We start from the raw sequence: 18,918 nt of genomic DNA, 5'->3' as shown, positions 1-18,918 counted from the left end.
ATTTCTTTTCCTTTTCCATCGAACCACTTACTTACTTACCTATAGCTATGACGACATGCAGTGTAACTTGACGAGTCACTCATAAAGATCGCTACCAAGGTATCAAATATTGTGCAAGAAAGATATAAAACACTTGCCATGTACTATAAAAATTAAAACGGTAGCTGAGGCTGACAAGTAAAACACATTTCTGGAGGTCAAATTTGGCGCCAACACCACAAAGCGATCGAGTAACGTTGATCCAAAAGCGAACGAAAGGAGGATGTCGAGCTAAAGAACATCACACAATTTTTTACCGTATCTATTTATTTCTTTCAATCGCTTTTATTAACATAGCTGGGCTCTCTGCTTCAATGCAAGCTTTGTTGCGTTATCACCTTCCCTGCCGCCACCGCCGCCACGCCATCGTCTGCTGCTATGTTACTGGCGTGATCACAGAAAAAGACGGCCGCGACCATCGCTTCTACGACACATAAGAGCAGCGAAGCGCTACGCCTGATAACCGCGGAGCGCACCGATGTCGCCGATTCACTCATTTGTCAAGCTCGACTGCAATCAGCGCTGTAATGAACTAAATAGTCACTTTTCATTGTTATTTTTCTCTTGAGTTCGATCATGTGACTAGAGGTGTGCGCCGAGACGTCGGCGCGCCGCCGCCGACTGTTCTGGCCGCGCCGCCGCCGCCGACACTAACTGATCGGCGCGCCGCCGCCGCCGCCGCCGACGTATTGTTTCGGCGTGATCGGCGCGGCATTTACGTATATAGAATAAAAATGACTTTTAAAAATTAATCCAGCTTTGTTTGAGATTTCGTGTTTTGTTCAAATTTTTTTTCATGCCTCGGGCATTTTTCAATGTCACGTAGGAGAATAATGAAGCAACAGAAAACAAAAGCAACCCTGCTCTCCGCTCATCTGCGCATGCGTGTCGTCTCTAGCCAGAGCAACGTGGGATTGCCTAACTACTCTTTCGCGCGCAAAATGGCGCAACGAGAAGCAGCGGCCTCTGCTACGGTAGCCACGGCCTCGAAACGCCGGAATGACGGCTTGACGGTCGCGTGTACTGAGGTTGCGGATGGAATCGGCGACATATCTGCAACTTGTTGCGAGGAAGAAATTCCTGGCCCCGATGTGTTTAAGATGCCGATTGGAAGTTTTCGGATTGTTCCTTTGCATTCGAAGGGGAAGTCTAGTTTTGTTTGGAAACATTTTGGACGCCTAGCATACATCACGGGGGGAAAGCAGAAGACAGTTGGAACGGACTACTACTGCAAGAGCTGCTTGACCAACTCCTCAAAGAAGGAAGACTCAAAGCCTTTCGAATCGTAAGTAGCGCTCCTTTGTTTCTCTAAGTAACTGAACCGTTGGCTGGCGCCTCGTAGGAATTGTGAAATTTGTGAGACTTAATACCGTGCAGTGCGCTCCTCAGCTGTTGTGCTCGCGAGACCGGCTGCCGTTTTCGCGACCGTACATCAGGACGCCCGTCTAGAGTTCAGAGTTCACATACGTTGAAATTGACGGTGAAATGCGCGCATATCACCTCGCAGGAATTAGCATAGTTTCGGGTTCGGGTGAGGGGGCCGGGGGTGGGGGGGGGGGGGGGGGGGGGTTGGGGGGGGCGGAATTTTATAACGCCTACCAAGGCGCCTGCCAAACCGTTTGTTGTGAGCAGCCTAATCGTTTAGTTGTGAGAGTTTAAATAATCGCCTGTTTCCTCCGCAGCTGCAACGTGAAACGCTACGCGAGCACCGTAAGCACGTCGAACATGCAGAGACACTTGATGGATGTCCATAAACTGCAAGACGACTGCAAGAAGGCGGCGACAGTCAAAGATTATTTCCGAATGGTTCCTGTGGTTCCTGTGTGTTGGGCACGGCCTACACAACTTGGTCATCAAGGACGGATTTGGAAGCGTCCCAAGACTCCACGATTTGCTGGTCAACTGCCGTGACATTGTGAAGACTGTGCACTACCGGGTCTCCGACCTGGAGGAGCTCGCGGACTCGGAACTGAATGCTGCAGTACAGTCGTTGGTCAGTTTTCACCAACAGTTTGCAACGAGTACCCGTCTATAGCGTAAAAATTTTTCGAGGCATTTCTTTTCTTCGTAAAACACATGTGTACAGGTTTTTTTCAGGTTTAATGACATGTGCCGCTTGTGACACCACAGCTGAATGTTGTCCAAATCGCGTTGGATGTAGCGGAACGATTTTTTTAATGGCTGGCCTTTTTTTAATTTGCGGTTCCGGTTTCGGCGCCGCCGGCGCCGCCGCCGCCAACAAAAATTGGCCGTGCGCCGCCGCCGATGAATACCCGGCGCTGCGCCGCCGACGCCGCCGCCGCCGACAAAAAACGACCACCACGCCGCCGCCGGTCAAAACCGACACGGCGCACACCTCTACATGTGACCCAACAGCTTACTAGGACAAGTATAGACAAATGCCATCCATTGGGTTCTCTTTGTCATGGAGAGGCTTGTACTGCCCTCTTATGTTGCGGTTACGCCAATCAAATCATTTTTATTTCATTGCCAAACATAAAAGCAAAATACTGCATGTTATTTGTATGTTCCATGATCGCTGACTTGGAAGCAGTTGAAACTATAATTTGTTTCGGTAGGAAACATGCTTTAAACAGCACGCATGCGAAACTGCGCCTGCTGCAAATTGCCGCACATTTCACGGCGCCGTAAGCCGGGGCAATTTTTTGCCCTATTTTGCTTGTATTTTTCGACAAAAACAGCCTCCATTTTCAAGCTGTTACGTAGCATTACGTCACTTTTACGCAGGCTGAAGTTGCCAATGCAAGACGTAATCGTTCCCGCCTTCTCAGCCAATCACAGAGGGGGTGTGTATTACAAGCAGTATTGTTGTTGAATAGCCAAGACAGGCCTACCTTGTCACGTCTAGTGCTTCTAGTCTGGTTTTTCATTGCCGGACAAGAATTATTCGCTTTCAGTGAGGAGAAATAAGGTAAACTTTAGAACTGGTGCCCGTTCACGTCATAAAACGTCAAAATGACGACAGCACACACAACCGCTTTGTCAACCGGAAGCACGTGACCAAAATTGAAAGCCAATCAAAAAAGACTTCCGGAAAATTGCCTGAATTGCCGGCAATTTGTGCAGTCGAGAATAGGGCCCCTGGTCAGAAAAAGAAAAATGGTGGCGCCCACAATAGAAAGGAAAATGGTGCATACGAACCTCTTGCTCAAGTATTCTCCTAACTTTTGCCCAGAAGGCTGAAGCTGAAGGAAGGTCAACCGGGTATCTTTTCCAAGCCATTTTTTGGGTGCGTGATGCCGCAAGGCTGCGGTCGCTATATACCGTAAGGGCGGATAAGCAACGACGATAAGCCGGGCTCCTAAGTGCTCCGCACTTAAAAGCCGAGCTCATTCGGGCTGACGGTGTGGGCGACGCCTGCGCTGTGTGACGCACGTGTAGGGACGCAAGCATCGCTTTGGCCACCCTTTACATGTGTCCGGCACTAATGCGAACGTAAATTAAATTCTGTCTAGCCCTGCGCTCCGTTCAGTACACACCAGGGGCTGCGTGATTGTTAGGGTTACCGCCACGACCAGGCAGTACCGTTGGATTGCACCGAAAACTGGTTGCATCGACCTTCTAAAACCGGCGAACTGGTGGTTATCGGCATTCATGGAAGACGTCTACGGAGTGCGTCTTAGCTGGCCTCTTTCCCATTAATCACTGTCCACGTTAAGGACTTGCGGTGCGATCGGCCACATGTACACCGGGGGTTGAGACGTTGAACGCATATCGTTACGTCTCATATTTCTGGAAGCGCTCAGCACTGGGTCAGTATGCGTAGATTTCGAGCTATCCGTGGGACTCGCCAATCTTCATTACCAGTTCCGGATCACCTACCAATTATACGATCTGATTGATTGATTGTAGGATTTAACGCACCGACGCAACGCAGGCGTTGAGGCGTGCCGTATTGGAGGTATCCGGATTAATTTTGACCACCTGGGGATCTTTATCGTTCGCCGACATCTCGTTCACACGGGCGTTTTTTCTTTTCGCCTCCATCGGAAAAGCGGCCGCCGCGGCCGGGAATCGAGCCCGTGACCTCGTGCTCAGCAGCGCAATGCCTTAGCCAGTGAGCCACCGCGCCGGGTCAATTTTATGATCTACTGCGTAACAATCACACTCGCTTTCGATGAGTAACTGAACCTCTCAAATTGTCAGACTCTACGTCCCTTATTTATCCGCTAGAAACCTCTCTAGGCTCCACTGTAACGTACGCTTTTTTATTTTCTTCGTCCCCAGAAATGTGAAGGCTCTACATTTTGTAGCACAGGTTACAAGGAGTACAGAGATAAGAGGCATCGAGATAACAAATAATCTAAGCGATATCGCTTTTAAAGGTCAAGTTAAGTTATAGATACCTAATCTGTAGCTTAGAAACTTTGAAAATATTAGTATCTATACACAACTGATCCAGATGCGGTGTTGTCTAGCAAAGAGTTCATGCATCTAAGGTTTGTTGGTGGACATTGCTACGTGGAACCGTGAGGTAGCCTGCAATGAACTCCACTTCCGAATAATTTGCATTTATGTTTTTACATTATGGCTTCCTGCAGCTGAACTCTGTCTACCATGCCAGCTTCGTGAATAAATCGACGTTTTTGTTCATTGCTATCGCTTCTGGGTGGCTAAACGGTTACGTTTTGAGTGGTAATTTAACAGTGTCGAGCTGCCTTTTCAATGGAAATTCTTCTCTTCTGGAGCCGCAAGCCAAGGGGGCAAAGGAACAGTTTTGTGGATATTATTCATGCTTGTATTTCTGTCGGGCTCTGAATGGCTGAGGATGACAAAATCACTGGGTACCCGCGTCGCTAGTAACCCCATTGCGCTTTTTTCATTCTATTTCCCTAATTGTTTACGTGATTGTTTTTATTTGTTTCACTTTTCTGTTTTACTTCCGGAAAAATAGGAGGAGGAATAAAATTTGATGTCAGCCTTTGTGAAAGCTTCCCGAGGCCACGGAACCCTGTGGCCTGGGCGCCAGCCGAGCCTAGGCGATCAGGTGTCGTTTAAGGAAAGGGCCGCTGGTCATGATTAATAATATTTTAGCTGTCCGACGGTAGCTGTTCTGGTGTTTGAGTGCGGGCCAGTTACTCCTTTTTGGTACGCTCCAAACTCATCGTGATTATCATCGTCGCCGTCATCATTACCACCACTACCACCACCACCACCACCACCATCACAATCACAATCGTCGTTTTCGGCGTCATCCTCAACGTCACTGAGGTCCGGGGCACGTGAAGAAGAGGATTGGTTGAAGAAGAGGATAGGAACAGCTCTGCTGGCGTTAGCCTACCATGTCACCCAAAATGACGTCTTTCGGAGAATCCAAATCAAAGAACAGTGCAACGTAAGTGTTTTCGGTTTCGTGCTGCCTGTACAATGCGGCAGAGGTTGCCTCGCTGTGGGCAGTGTCGCCCACCAGCCACTGAAGAGTGCCGTATCCAGTGTTTCCCGTGCATTTCTTTTTTTTACCCAACGACGAATGAGCACCTCGCTTTCTATTTTATCATATCCTAGAATCCAGCACGTCACCAGGGTGGAAGGTCGTTTGGGCAAATGTCCCCCCAATTAGTTTCGGCCTAAGGCTACGCGCACCGTGTAGTATGAGGGAGGTGCAATGCGGACGACCCCATATGTCGTTCTGCTTCGCTTACGAAGCCACGGCCACAATAAGGCCACAGCCAGGCGGGTGACTTCTACGTGAAGTCTCCATTTCCCACCTCCCTGCCTTTTTCGTGCGAAGCATCAACCAGTGGTGGCAAAATTTGTAAATACTTTTTTCTAATACCATGGCGGCAGAAGGGCGCGGGTGCTGTATTTCCACCTCCCTGCCATGAAAAAATTAATCGCAAATACAACCAGTGTGAAATATGCTGAAGTAGCGTAGCTGCGGCTCTCTTGTGCCGGCTCAAACGTCAACGGGCGCTCGCCCGAGAACACTAGCGCCGTCCATGCGCAAGTTTTCCTGTTCGCACAAAGGAATTGGCAGCTAAACATCAGTGGCGGGAGACTCTCTTCCCTCTCCTTCCACGAGTGGGAGGGAGAGGATTCCGCCTATGCAAGAGCACTGCGCCCTTTATCGGTATATGTGGGAACCGGTTTGTGCGAGGCCGCCGGCGGGTCTGGGAACCTGTTGCTACCTCTGCGTGACGTACGACCTTCAGTAGACGGACAAGAAGGCATGATCTACAACAGCTCCTCTGTTAAAAGTTATGTCGCGGCCCTGGCCTGGTCAGCCAATTGTGGTGCCATTTAGCCATTCGGCCACCCATTAAACAAACGCAGCTTTTTAAATCCAAATTTGATGAATTAAAACCACGCGCTCGCTTGTCTCCAAGTATCAGCCGAAGATTTGCTATTACACCATAAGTGGAAGAGACAGCAACTGCGAACGAGGACTTTGTCCCGTATTTTGGTAGAAATTATACAGTACATGCGAGCTTTTCTTTTTCTATTGTTTATTACATTTCTGTTAATAATCACCATTTGAAGATATTCTATCATAACCAATGGTAAACGTAATAGTACCGAAAAATGCCACACTTTGGCGAAAAAGGTGATTCCGTTGGAACGTACTTTGTGGGTTGCAACACGTCCGTGCACTCTTTGCAGTTCATGTACTACCATAGAGAAGTAAAGGTACGTGGTAGATAAGATAGTGCATTCATGTCCGAAGTTGCCATTCCACCCGCAGCTGGGGGCTCAGTGGCTGATGCAGTGTGCTGATGAGCCGAAGAACGCGTGTTCAATCTTGGCTGTGATGGCTGCTTTTGTGATTGGAGGCGAAAAGCGAAAGCACCATTGTGTCGCGGCTATGCCGCAGTTTTAAGATCCTCAGGTGGTGTAAACTAATCCGGAGCTCTCCAAAACGGCGCTCCTCAGAGCCTATGTCTCATGAGGCTACGAGCCTCATAGCTCATAGCTTGGGCGCATTAAAGCGAACACCAGTCAAATCAACTTGCAATTCCCTAGTGTCAGACAATGTCCCTCACTGCGCTGGACGACAGGAGTTCGGGGCCAGGTCAGCCGAGCCATTCGTCCGGTGGGGCCAAGGGCGCGTCCGGGACATCGGCAGCAGCAAAGGAGGAGCAGGCGCCCCCTGTAAACAGCGCCATGGAGGCCCTGCGGCTGTTCCGCCCTCCCGCCATTGGAGGCTCGCCGATCACGGATCCGAACAGCTCAATGCCCATGGGACGGCATGTGGGCGCCATCATAGTCGCCTGCCTGGCCGCCCTCGGGGCCGGCACGGGGCTGGGCTTCGCCTCGGTAGCCATGCCTTCCATCGAGCAGGAGCGCTGGCCGAGCCCGCCGCTCAGGACGTCCCAGAACCGGTGGCTCGCCGACATCCTGTTCGTGGGGGCGGCCTTCGGCGCACTGGTGTCGGGTGAGGAGGACCACGCTGCTGCGTGAAGCCAGCGTTACTACTTAGCAGCGAGAAGCGGAAGCGATGCATAGTGTAGGATGGCTATATACGAGCGAGGAAGCACACAAGTTTACTTTAGGCGCCAAAACGGGTACACGTGTGCTGACTTGTTTGTGGCACCCTTCGTTAAACTATGCAGCGCTTCTATTCCGTAGTGGGAAAATATTGACAACGTCCGAAGGCTCTTCAAAAAAGAGCCAAAACCAGGGTGTTGCCCTGTGCCGTTTTTGGCGTACTTGGATGCTGGTATGATTGTAGCAAAGGGGGAAGAATCACGGCTAAGTAGAGCACACAATCCCACCAATGGAGCCCTGCAACTAGTAGTTTAAGGATGCCAAGTTACCCTCGTTAGTTAAAGAGGGATGTTAACTGCTAGTGTGTCGTACATCGTTCCTTCTCAAGTAGTGAGTTGTTGGTGATGAGTAATTCCAATAGTAGCAATAAATATTTATTCCAAAGCATAGACGTAGTGTTAGGAAGAGTGAATGGCCAACCTCTGGGTCATAACAAAGCAAACATAACGATGCAATCGAAAATGATTTTAGTGGACTAATAAGAGCAGACTATGGCCCCAATGGATACGTTTCTGTATGGCTGATCTCTCTTTCGATGGACGCACGAAGAAGACGCACAAAAATGCCGCAAGGCGAGTAAAAAGGCGGACGCTCGTTGCAAGTAAAACCGCCACGAGGCGACACCGCCGTAACCGTCGCGACGCAAGGATTACACGCCTGACAAATCCCTCTCGTGACGAAGGCAGTGTCGCAACTTAAGGTGTCATAATAACGACAGACGTACAATTAGACACGCATAGGACAGCTTGAAACAAAATTTAATGCTTTCAATTTTTCACGCCCAAGCCCTCTCAGGGCCTGAGGAATTCGTGATGACACTGCGTTCAGCAATGAAACAACCGGAAGCTATGCGAACACTATGCGAGCTAGGTACTCCGTGGCGTAGTTAAGGTGCGTTCTAGTGCGGTGTGCATTCTACAGCTAGCCGTAGAGCGCTTACCACAGGGCCCATTGCGTTCAAAGTGAGGGCTAGTGTCACTATAAGATAAAGAGTACCGTCACTGGGGCACGCAAGTGAGCAACGGCGACCACTCGGGTGTTTATGAATGTTGCCAGATTGCCGCTTCTGCGGCCACACCGCTAACTTTGACCAGGTCATTGTAAACAGCACTGCCGAAGACGCCGAAAAACGGCATCTTTGGACACTCTTCTGAAGGTGAAATGCTGCGGAACCCGGCATTTCTCATTCGCGTTCCGAACGACGCCTGTGGCGCACAGCCGAAGGGCAGGGAGGCCAAGCTAAGATTACCACAGTTGATCGACTGAAACTCATAAACAACAAAATGGCGGCGCTCATGGACCGATGACCAACGATCATGGCGGCGGCACAGAACAGTAGGGGAAAAAAGTGCCGATGTTTTGAAACCTTATCTAGTGACACTAGTGAGGGCTGTTTCAGCCCCCCAGTGGCAAGCCCATTCATGAGCGTGAGCATCTTACTGCAGCAACTTTATCTCCAAATCGTCAAGTATTGGGAGCTGCAGAGGGGGGTTCATCTAATTCTAACGGGATGCATGGGTGCTGTCATCCATTCAGCCAAAAGCACGAGTGTAGAAAACAGGTTCAGCACAGCTCTAACACGCCTGTTCATAAATGATATCGTCGTATTTGTGCCGATCAAGAAGACGTGGTTTGACAGTCTCATTTCTGCGAGAGGAAAGTTGTCTACTTTACTTCCGTTGACGATAACGAGAGCCGTGCCAAAGTTCAACGCCAATGCCGAGTACTTTTACCTGGGTGCGGTTAAACGGCCGTTGCTCATGGCGGGGTTCCAGGCTACCTCGTCACGTTGACTGGCCACCGGAAGGCGCTGCTGCTGTCTGCGGGCGGCATGGTGGGCGCCTGGTTCACCGTGTGCGCGGCCAGCAGCTTCTCCACGCTCTTATTCGGCCGGGCTGCGTGCGGCATCTGGATGGGTGTTACCACCAACTGTGTCAACCTCTACGTGACCGAAATGGCTCCGGCTCTGAAGAGGACCTTCTTCGGCGGTGTCACCGAGGTTTGGAGGGCCAACAAGTGTCATTACAAATACTCATGAATTGTTTAGTCATGCAGCGATACGGCTTCCACATTTTCCTGGAACTTGGCACTACGTAATCTTGGGTTCGCAATAAATTTGTAAAAATCTCTTCGCATTTTCTGCACCCTGTTTTATTTGGGAGTAATCGCAGTTGTCGTCCTCACTAACCAGTTAAACCGAATGGGTGTGTGAGAATTGCGTACGGCCAAGTTGAAGTCGCAGCCATATGACAGTCAATGCAGCAGCTGTGAGCTTGTGACCGTTCTTCTAGTGGACAATGGCAAATCCATCTTAGTGGGTCTGTTGTTGGCGTATTTTCAGTTTTTACCTAAAAACCTCCTTGGGCCTAACGACTTACCAAGCTAAGTCAAACTCACTGAGCAGGAAGGTGTGGATATCCTTTGGCGACGCTAGTTCTAAAAGCGTAAGTTCAGCCCTGACGTCGGGTCGTTGCATACCCACTGGCGAGAGAGAGGAGAAACTTTTCAGTTAAAATAGGCTAGGGGAACGGGGTGACCGCCGGTGCAAGCTTCGCGGCGGCAGTAGCGGCTCTATCCTAGAGGGAGGCTCGAACACTCGGGTCGAAGGTATACCCAGCGTTCCCTCCCGCTGCTCGTCAGAGGTTATTAAGAGTCAAGATTGCAGCCCCACATACACTGGGAGACTGTGAGAGGGAAAGAGGTCCCCAGCCTGCACCACATATATGTATCGCAGGGACAGTGGGAGACTGTGGCACGGATACCAAACGCGGGGCAGTTAGGTGAGGGGTACCGGGGAGAATGAATGCGACGTAGTACCGTCCTACAGGGAAAGCGCCGGTTTGCAGAAGTCACCAGGTACACTCTTGTGCATAGGTGAGCTCAGGATGTGCGGTGGTGATTCACGGCGGGTGAGACAGTAATAGGGGCGATATCATGAAAAGCTATCATTCTCTACCTGGCGGATCTGGCCTCTACCCCGCAATAGCACCCTGCGAATAAAGCGTGCCGAAGGTGGCCGAGGGCACGGGGCTAGGAAGCGTCTTTCAACCCAGCCGAATATACAACGTGCAGACGACGCCGATTACCCAATGGCGACGCAGTGTTCGGCCAACGGATACCCGCATTCGTTGCCAAAGTACGCGTCGCAGTCAATTGGAAACTCAGACCGAAGCCCTCTCCCGTTCGCTTCCACGGGGGACGTCGGGCCCGCATATAGCTGCGCACCCAGCGATTACATGCCCGCGTTACCAGCCATAATAAGTTCCTAGCCAACTGGAACCACCCACACCCGTGTTTGCATACATTGTGATTTTCGAGTATCGTCGTCGTCACGCCGCCGATGTCGTATTTTCTGGGAACGCTTTCGCAATCTTAACGGAATAAGTTGACATAGCACAATACCTGAGGCCGTCGTTGACCTACAGCATCAGCGTCAGGTCCATGGGAAGATTAGGTTTTCTCGTGCTGATGTTCCTATGTATTTTGTAACACCCTGTGAGCGCAGCTTTACTGTCAATGGAGACATCGACAGTTTAGAATTTCATGCCACAGCTTTAGATCTGATGCAACAACAATTACATCAATTGCACGGAAGTGTTTGGTGAGGATGTTGTAGCGAGAGTACACAATGCGTGTGGAGGAAGGCCTCAACTCGTCAGTTTTTTTTGTGACCTCATAACATTCTCTCATAGCCTCAATATATCCGACTGCTTCCATTATGTGAGCCGTGAGTCCATGTAAACGTACATCGTTAGTCACCTTTTCACCTCCTTCGGTAGGTCTGCGAGCTAAACGGTTTCGCTGTACAGAACAACTGTGGAGAGCAGTTTGGCTTGGTAAAAAAAAATTCGGCCGGGGATGTTTTAATTCGCAGGTGGCCACAAACGCGGGCGCAGTAGCTGCGTTCGTGCTCGGAGCGCTCAACTGGGAGATCCAGGCTTTCGGCTGTGCCGTAGTCTCGATTCCGGTGCTGGTTTTGCAGCGGTACGTAATCGAGAACCCCTACTGGCTGGCGGTCAAGGGCCGAGCTCGTGACGCCGAAAGGGCTGCGATCCGCCTCTACGGCGTGTACCCGCCTCCCGAATTCAGGCTGCCAAGGGCCGATAGCTCTGCCAGCCATTCGGAAGGTGCACCAACCCGCCGGAACAAGAAGGCCGGGTGGGGCTCTTTTGCTTAGACGAGGACGCCGCTCTTGCCTCACAGCATGGAACGGTTGAGTGTGCTCTGCAGTAATCATTGTTCGGGGTACTGTACTGATGGCAGTAGAAATAGTACGTTCCATGTTATAAATTCTTGAAAGTACATCAAGTACATCCTGCATTGAGAAGAGCGTAACACAAATGAATTTTAGTGAGCATTGGCTTGGTTAAAACGAATTCTGTTTTTGGAGGTCACGTCTTTTGGAATATGAAGTGTGAAGTCGCAGATGCAAATGTCTAGATATCTTAATGCGAATAAATCACAAGAATGAGAGGAACAATTAAGTGTCTGCGAAACATATCCTTGACATGAGGTGGTTGAATTCAGCTAGCGGTGATGCTGCAAAAGACATGTTCGCAACAGTTATGTATGGCGTCGTCTGGCAACAATGGGAAAACGATCGAGATTGTCGGGACGCGCGGGTAACTGTCAAGCCGAAACAGTTTCTTGTTATCGAGTAGAGATTTTCTTTCGTTGCAGAGCTTAATGATAGCGTTTAATGACTGCCGAGTACAGTATTGATAGCGATAACGAACCGGCTACTGCTCTGAAAACGCCGTTTGGTGGGTGCAGACCGCGTAAAGGTTACTTGAGGGATCATGTTGTATTTTGATCAAAACGAGGTGCTTTTCCATTGAGTATGAGATTCAGGAAAAGACGGCACTTCAAAAAGAGCGCTGTTTGCAAGGCGCAATCACATTTATGCAACGCTCATCCAGTGTTTCCTGTAAGTTAATATGGTTTGACAGTCAAAACGAGATTTATCTTTGTATTTATCATTGTTCTTTAGTGAGTCATTTTCTGTGTAATTACCTTGTTTAATTACCTTTTTACATTTTTTTATTTTAAATCCAAACAACCATTTTCAATTCATTTAATTTACCCGTTATACCTCGGTGGAACGGGAAGGGTTTCATTTCATGAGCCCGTATCCTAAAGTCCTCTGCGAATAAAAAAAATCATGGCCCATTCCCCCCGGTGTGGGCGGATCACCACAGAAACTGTTTAGCGTAGGACATAGAGGTGACAAGCAATTTAGGGGAAAGGTATCAGCAAATCTTATTTCTCTTTATCGCCAGCAGCAGTGATCCCTGAGAAAGACACATGCATAAATGCGCAGTATCTCAATTCGAGTCTACTACTATTAAAATTGTTGCCAATAATGATAACTACTCTACTGCAAAGGCATATCCAAGTGGCCATACGTATAGCTTTGAGGTATAAAAGATGTTTTGATTTTGCAAATGGTGGCTATTATTAACTAATCTACTAAAAATGCATATCCAAGGAATGATACGTATAAGCTCGAGGTCGAAATCAAGTTTTGAACGGCGTGCGACTTTGCTGGTGACCACGAAATAAAAGCACACACACAGGGGCGTTGGTTATCCAATGCACCACGCTATCGAACGCTTCGCGCTTCAAAGACAAGTGGAGTGTCACAAGTTTTTGTTTCTTTCATGGACATCAAAATTATATATAATCCTAGCCTTATAAGGTGGTCTTGAAACATGATCTATCGAGTTTGTCCCGGGCGAATTAATTGCGACTCAGTGAAAATACAAACAGCATGGAATGAACCGTTGCGACGGAAAAAGTAAAAAAGACAGTGACGCTTCCTATGCACATTTTTCGCACTGAGTGCTAACGCGCGTTCGATTTAAACACGCAGTTGTGGTTCCGTTACTGCGCCCTTGGGTTGCTAATCCAATTTATGGTCTTATTTATTATGATTAAACATGAAATTTTCAAATGTCTGTTCGTTTGTGACTCTGGTGCACGTAATACTAACCTATAAAATCTATTACTGGGCACACACTGACCTGGCTGCGCACTCAGGATGAACGGAGTGTTAATTCCAGTCTGCCTTTTTTTAATACTGTGTTGTCGTACTAGGTAATTCACTTGGTAATGGACAATACAGCGTGGGTTTATAGCATAAAACAATACCGCACGAAGCACTTTGACCAATTTTACGAACGATGAGTGGCGAGACCACGAACCCAGTTCCCCCATCATGAGGTATGCCCAACGATAGCGACGAGTTCAGGGTTCAGAATCATGAACGCTGGCCGCTGGAGGCTTGGCCAAGCCCTCGCAGCTGAGCTCCCAGTCGGCCTACCATAAATAGGGTTCCGGAATCTTACAGAACATGTCAATAACCTCAATGGACTCACCCCCTTCTACCTTGCTTTCTTTATTTCTGCCTTATGGTATTTAAAAAAACACTGAAAATTATCGGACGCATAGGAGGGCTCGTGCCGAATGTCCTCGCCAAGGCACCTGCTAACACAAACTTCATATTCAGTGAAAAGTTACCTGGCATGTGAAAAAAAAACAGTCTCACGAATTTGGGTTAACTTCACCAAAAAAAGTTGTCGCTAAGAACTGCCAACCTATCAAACCAATATCTCAAGACATGTTCATTGGAGTTACCCACAAAGGGTAGCCAAAAAAAATTGGCGCAACTTGCGGTACGGGTGCAAGGCTGGAGAAACAGCAGGGCTGGCGGCCCCTCTCCCTTCGGAGGAGATCCGGCTGTTGCACCTCACAGGGAGTTCTCAACTGGCCACTGAGAGTTCCGCATGACTGGCAGGCCATTTCGTGTTAAAATGACACATTGCCGACTCGTACACTACCAAGATGATAATGGTAGCCCAGAAGGTGGTCAGGCTTTGGACTCGGTCGGACCACAACCAGCCAGCTCGAAGCCTTTTGTATATATATTTTTAAAACTTGAACAAGGAGCGTCATACCACCTGCAGATACGATATCCTGCGCGTTCTGAAGTCATACGCGATATCCCGCAAAATTCTCAATACTCTTGAATGATACCTGTCTGCACGAACATTTAATGTTTATGGAGCCCTACTCAGCACAGACACAAACTGTGTCCGTAGGCAGCGCACTGAGCTGGGCGTTTTTATCGACAAGATGAGCACACGGGGAAACATGCTGCCATCCAGTTCCCTACTCAACCTAAATAGATAATGTAAGCATAAGTTTTAAATCCTGTAGTCTATCTGCGAACCAAAGTTTAGAGTGAAAGAACGAAAACGAATTCACTTCAATCGCGAAAAGCGCAGCTATCTTTTATTTCCAATGCAGCATGGCATCCATCTTGAACCTATACTGTGATGACGTGCCCCAGTAAATGGAATACAAGTTGTTAGGTCTTCCAACGGATTCAAAGGTAACATTGACCCCTCACAGAAAACAGCGTAAAACAAAGCGCGTAAAAACATTATTATACTGAGAGTGCTACTCTCCCACCAGCCTTGCAGCGCAGGTGAGAGGTGCCTGCTGTGTATTTCCAAGTCTATAGTGGTGAGCAGCCAAGTTGCGAAATCGCGAGCAACGAGATATCATACCAGAATGCTGCTGTCTCCGCATTCCGCATTAGCGTTCAAAGTTAGAGGGGTTCTTTATGGCAAAAAAAAACAGCGCAATAAAACAGAACGGAAGATAAGAAAAAGACAAACACGGGCGCTGACTAACTGGATAAAGTTTATTGGCCGCAGGCAATGCAAGAAAATACAGAAAGAACACCAAAAGAAGATACAGTTAAGATTGGAGATATGCTATCTCCTTGGGCAACAAGTCGACTGACGGTTTACTGACACATGCACCCGCTCGCTCGTGCATCGAAAAAGCTTCAAAGATCTCGCGTGTTTTCTGGTCACCAAAGCACTTCAGGACATGACATTGCTCAAGCAAGGGCCCGCAGGAATGCTCGTTCGCGCATACAGCAACATGTGTAGCAAGGTTGCTAGCTGTAGCGGATTTGATGGCATTAGCATGCTCGCGAAGCCGATTATTCACACATCGTCCCTTAGTCCTATATACGAGCCCCCGCAGGACAGTGGGATCTCGTACACTGCTCTGGTCGCGCACTCCATGAAACGCGTCGTGTGTCCCTTGTTGCAAGCGTTGCGCGTTGGTTCCTCCGAGCTCACCACGTTGCAAAGGCGGCCCAACTTCCTGGGAGCAGAAAACACAACACGCACCCCTGAACGATCCACAATCCTTTTAAGTTTGTGTGAGACGCGGTGAATGTATGGGATGACTGCCGTCGTCTTGTATTCCTTTTACCCGCTCTTCCGCCAGCAACTTGTTTGACAGGTCGTTTATCTTGACATGAAATCAACCGCACGGGAACTCCTGAAACGCTAGCGGCAGACACGGTACCCAAAAAGGGAACGAAGTCCACATAATAAAACCAGACATTGAAAGACATACAACAGAAGAACAGTACACGTTCACAAGACTGTTTATTTGCAGGTTGCGTGCTGGTAGAGAAGAGTGCTCTGGCCAATATTGTAATGAACTCCGCCTTGTCAGGTTACCCTCCTACTCTCCTCGTACCCTTCTATGCAAGCTCAGGCTTGAGGAACGTCGCATGATTCCATAACAGCGTACTCTGTTAACTCCCTCTCAGATGGCATCCTTGGAGCGAGCTTCGATTTATTAGTGCGGGCAGGGGGAACAGTCGTGCCAACCGAGTACAACTCCACTTATGCTACTGGCCGCAGAAGGTTCGTGGCGTGCCTGCTGCTCCAGCTGCTTCACAACCTGGCCTGCACGCAGCTCTGCCTGCAACGAGCCGTCCAAGTGATGGGCACACTTCTCGAAGCTGCGTACGTCCAAGCCGCAGCGCTGGTGCTGGTGGTTGGACAAGTTGTCTGCGCCTTGGTGTTCGCCTCCCTGACGCGCTTCATCAGCCGGCGCTGGTTGCTCACCGCTTCGGCCGTCCTGGTCGCAGTCATCCAGATCACGCTAAACCCTTTAGACTGCCTGGTCTTCAGGTCAGTTCCCCCCAACCTACGCAACGGTGGATCAGTGGCTAAGACGTTGCGTTGGTAAGCAGCTTTTAATTGAGGTGACGGCTAGATGGTAATTCATCTAGTTGGTGCTTCTCCGAATGCAGGCTAGTTGGTACTTCATCATGGGAATTCCGGGAATCCGCCAAGCACAACTCCAGGAAAGAGTAAGAACACGGAAGACGCGTCCCTGTCGTGTACTTATGTCCTCGAGTTGTGCTTCGTGCTCAACCGAAATTCTTACGCGAACGCTGGATCTACAAGGGGCGTGGTGGCCGTTCTTTCTATGGAGGCAAAACACATAGTAGTTTGTAGTTCGAGACTTCTGTGCGAGTCATGGTTTTCCGGGTGTGCAAGTTATTCTTTGGCCTTCCAGTAGTGCGCGCATCAAAGCCTAAGTCCAGCTTCTGGGCGTAGCCCGCCCAGGCATAAATATTTTTAGCCCGTCGCGGACTCCAACGCTGGTGGAGTCCAGTGGTAGAAACCGTTTTTTCTGTAGATGTGGCCGCGTCCACAAACAAAATATGCAAACTGCGACGATGTACTGAAAAGTGGAAGCTTATAGTTACAGCGTCATTGAGGAAACCTACACATACCTGCAGACAATACGTGCACACACGTGGAGCTTTAGCGAATTCGAGCCCTTTAAAAATCATTACTTGAGAGTTACTCAGCCTATGGAGGAAGTATATTAAGTATATGAAGAACGAAAGGGAACTGTACAAATAAAGCACTTATATGCTTTAGATTCCGTTTTATTTCGTCTCCTACTGACGAGTGCCATATATGTACACAAGGGAATGGTTCCCAGTGGCTCGCTCGTCGAGTTTAGCTTAGTGAGACGACCACAGCTCTGCTCTATCATCGGGCTTGCACCGTGCCGTGCTAATCGTGCAGTGCTAATTCTGGCATTCTAAGTGATGTTTTCGGTGCACTGGATAAGTCATTTGTTCTTTCTCTTCTTACGGCCAGTTGGCTACTGAAGATCCCACCCGCAAACGCGGCGAAACGTTGTGTGTGTCGTTTTTACTTTTTTTAGTAAAGCCGAATTTAGAAAACATAATAATGATCTTCGCTGGCCTATCCGAGCATAAATTGCGGCCGCTTCTAATCCCCGCTCCTTATCTCTTCCTGTATTATCTGCTTCCTTCACTTCATCTTTCCACAATTCCCTTTCCCACTTCTTCTTGCATGTGCTTTCTGCAGCCGTGTGGAAGGTCCCCTCCCTCTGGCTACCCACAGCTCTCTGTTTCCCCTTCCCTTACCTTACAGGGGCGTCGTTGCCGAGGCAATGCAGTCGAAACGCGTCTCCTGTTGCTCTTGCATGCCCTGTTTCGCAGTCAATGGTCTGTGAGCACACCGCCTTCGTCGACGAAGTGGGACGACCTGGGGTCCGTGTGCCTGCTCGTGGTGGCCTACTCGCTGGGCCTGTGCCACCTCCCGGCCCTACTGACCGGCGAGTTGATGCCCCGGAGACATCGCTGCCTGGGCTCCTCCTGCGTCTGGGCGTCTCGCTGGCTGCTGGCCTTCGGCCTTCTCCACTACGACACCCAAGTGCTGGCCAACCGGAACGCTCGCTTTGCCATCGGCATCGCAATTCTGCTTCTCCTGGCCGCCACGCTTCCCCTTATCCCCGAAACCGAGGGCAGGACGCTTGCCGACATCGATCGCGGCGATTGACATTGTTTCGTGTATTCGATTTCTTAAAAGGAGTTTATGTGCATCGTTCTTCGCCTACGTAGGAAATGTATTCGATATCCAAGGCTGTGTATTTGTCAACTTGTACATAAGGCAAGGAAAAAAAGTGCAAGTATACATGTCGGAAAGAGTTTTTTGCATTGAATTGCGTCAACCGCTAGCACAGCCGTAAGCGAACAATGGTTATTACTGTTATGACTATTGTGATAATCGCCCTATCCCTCCTTGACCCGTCGCTGTTAGCTGATTTCTTTTGCTGACGCTACCGAATACAACACTGCTATCTTTATTCGTGCCGTCGTATTCGTAAGACTCATTTTGCTAAGATTTGTTCACTAGCCCAACGATGAGCTAACCATGTTGCACGACCAGAGTCATGACCTTTGCGAACTGGCGTACATATAAGGATTCCATTTTCTACCAGTATTTTTCTAGCTGCAAATGACCTCTAGGTAAAGCTAACCTTTAAATTTACGGTAGTTCTAGCATAAATATTCGGGGTGGAGGGCTTCAAACGAAATAAGCATTTGCTGTTCTGATCGGGGCGAAAAGCGAAAACGCCGTGGGTCAAGATTCATTCGCGTGTTAAGGGTCCGCAGATGGCCAAAAATAATCCGGGGCCCTCCACTACGGCGTGCCGCATAGCGCGGGTGTT

At 49.1% G+C, this 18,918-nt stretch overlaps 1 protein-coding gene across 1 annotated transcript; it reads left to right on the top strand.

Moving 5' to 3' along the window:
- The first annotated feature begins 7,029 nt into the window (after positions 1 to 7,029).
- LOC144168197 (solute carrier family 2, facilitated glucose transporter member 8-like) lies at positions 7,030 to 18,245 on the top strand. The gene is made up of 5 exons (XM_077697233.1): positions 7,030 to 7,432; positions 9,321 to 9,544; positions 11,528 to 11,703; positions 16,278 to 16,550; positions 17,906 to 18,245. Exons 1-5 carry the CDS (start codon positions 7,030 to 7,032, stop codon positions 18,243 to 18,245), a joined length of 1,416 nt encoding a protein of 471 aa, XP_077553359.1.
- The last annotated feature ends 673 nt before the right edge of the window (positions 18,246 to 18,918 follow it).

The sequence above is a fragment of the Haemaphysalis longicornis genome, unplaced genomic scaffold, assembly GCF_048455015.1.
Source record: "Haemaphysalis longicornis isolate Haplotype H1 unplaced genomic scaffold, Haemaphysalis longicornis Haplotype H1 scaffold_2, whole genome shotgun sequence".
Lineage (NCBI taxonomy): Eukaryota > Metazoa > Arthropoda > Arachnida > Ixodida > Ixodidae > Haemaphysalis > Haemaphysalis longicornis.
This window is presented reverse-complemented; position numbering and strand designations above follow the sequence as displayed.

Excerpts from the sequence above, each read along its gene's own strand:
- LOC144168197 (XM_077697233.1), top strand. The coding sequence starts at position 7,030 with ATGTCCCTCACTGCGCTGGACGACAGGAGTTCGGGGCCAGGTCAGCCG. Across the intron at positions 7,433-9,320 it reads CTTCGGCGCACTGGTGTCGG|GCTACCTCGTCACGTTGACT; the intron begins GTGAGGAGGACC and ends GCGGGGTTCCAG. Across the intron at positions 16,551-17,905 it reads TTAGACTGCCTGGTCTTCAG|TCAATGGTCTGTGAGCACAC; the intron begins GTCAGTTCCCCC and ends CCTGTTTCGCAG.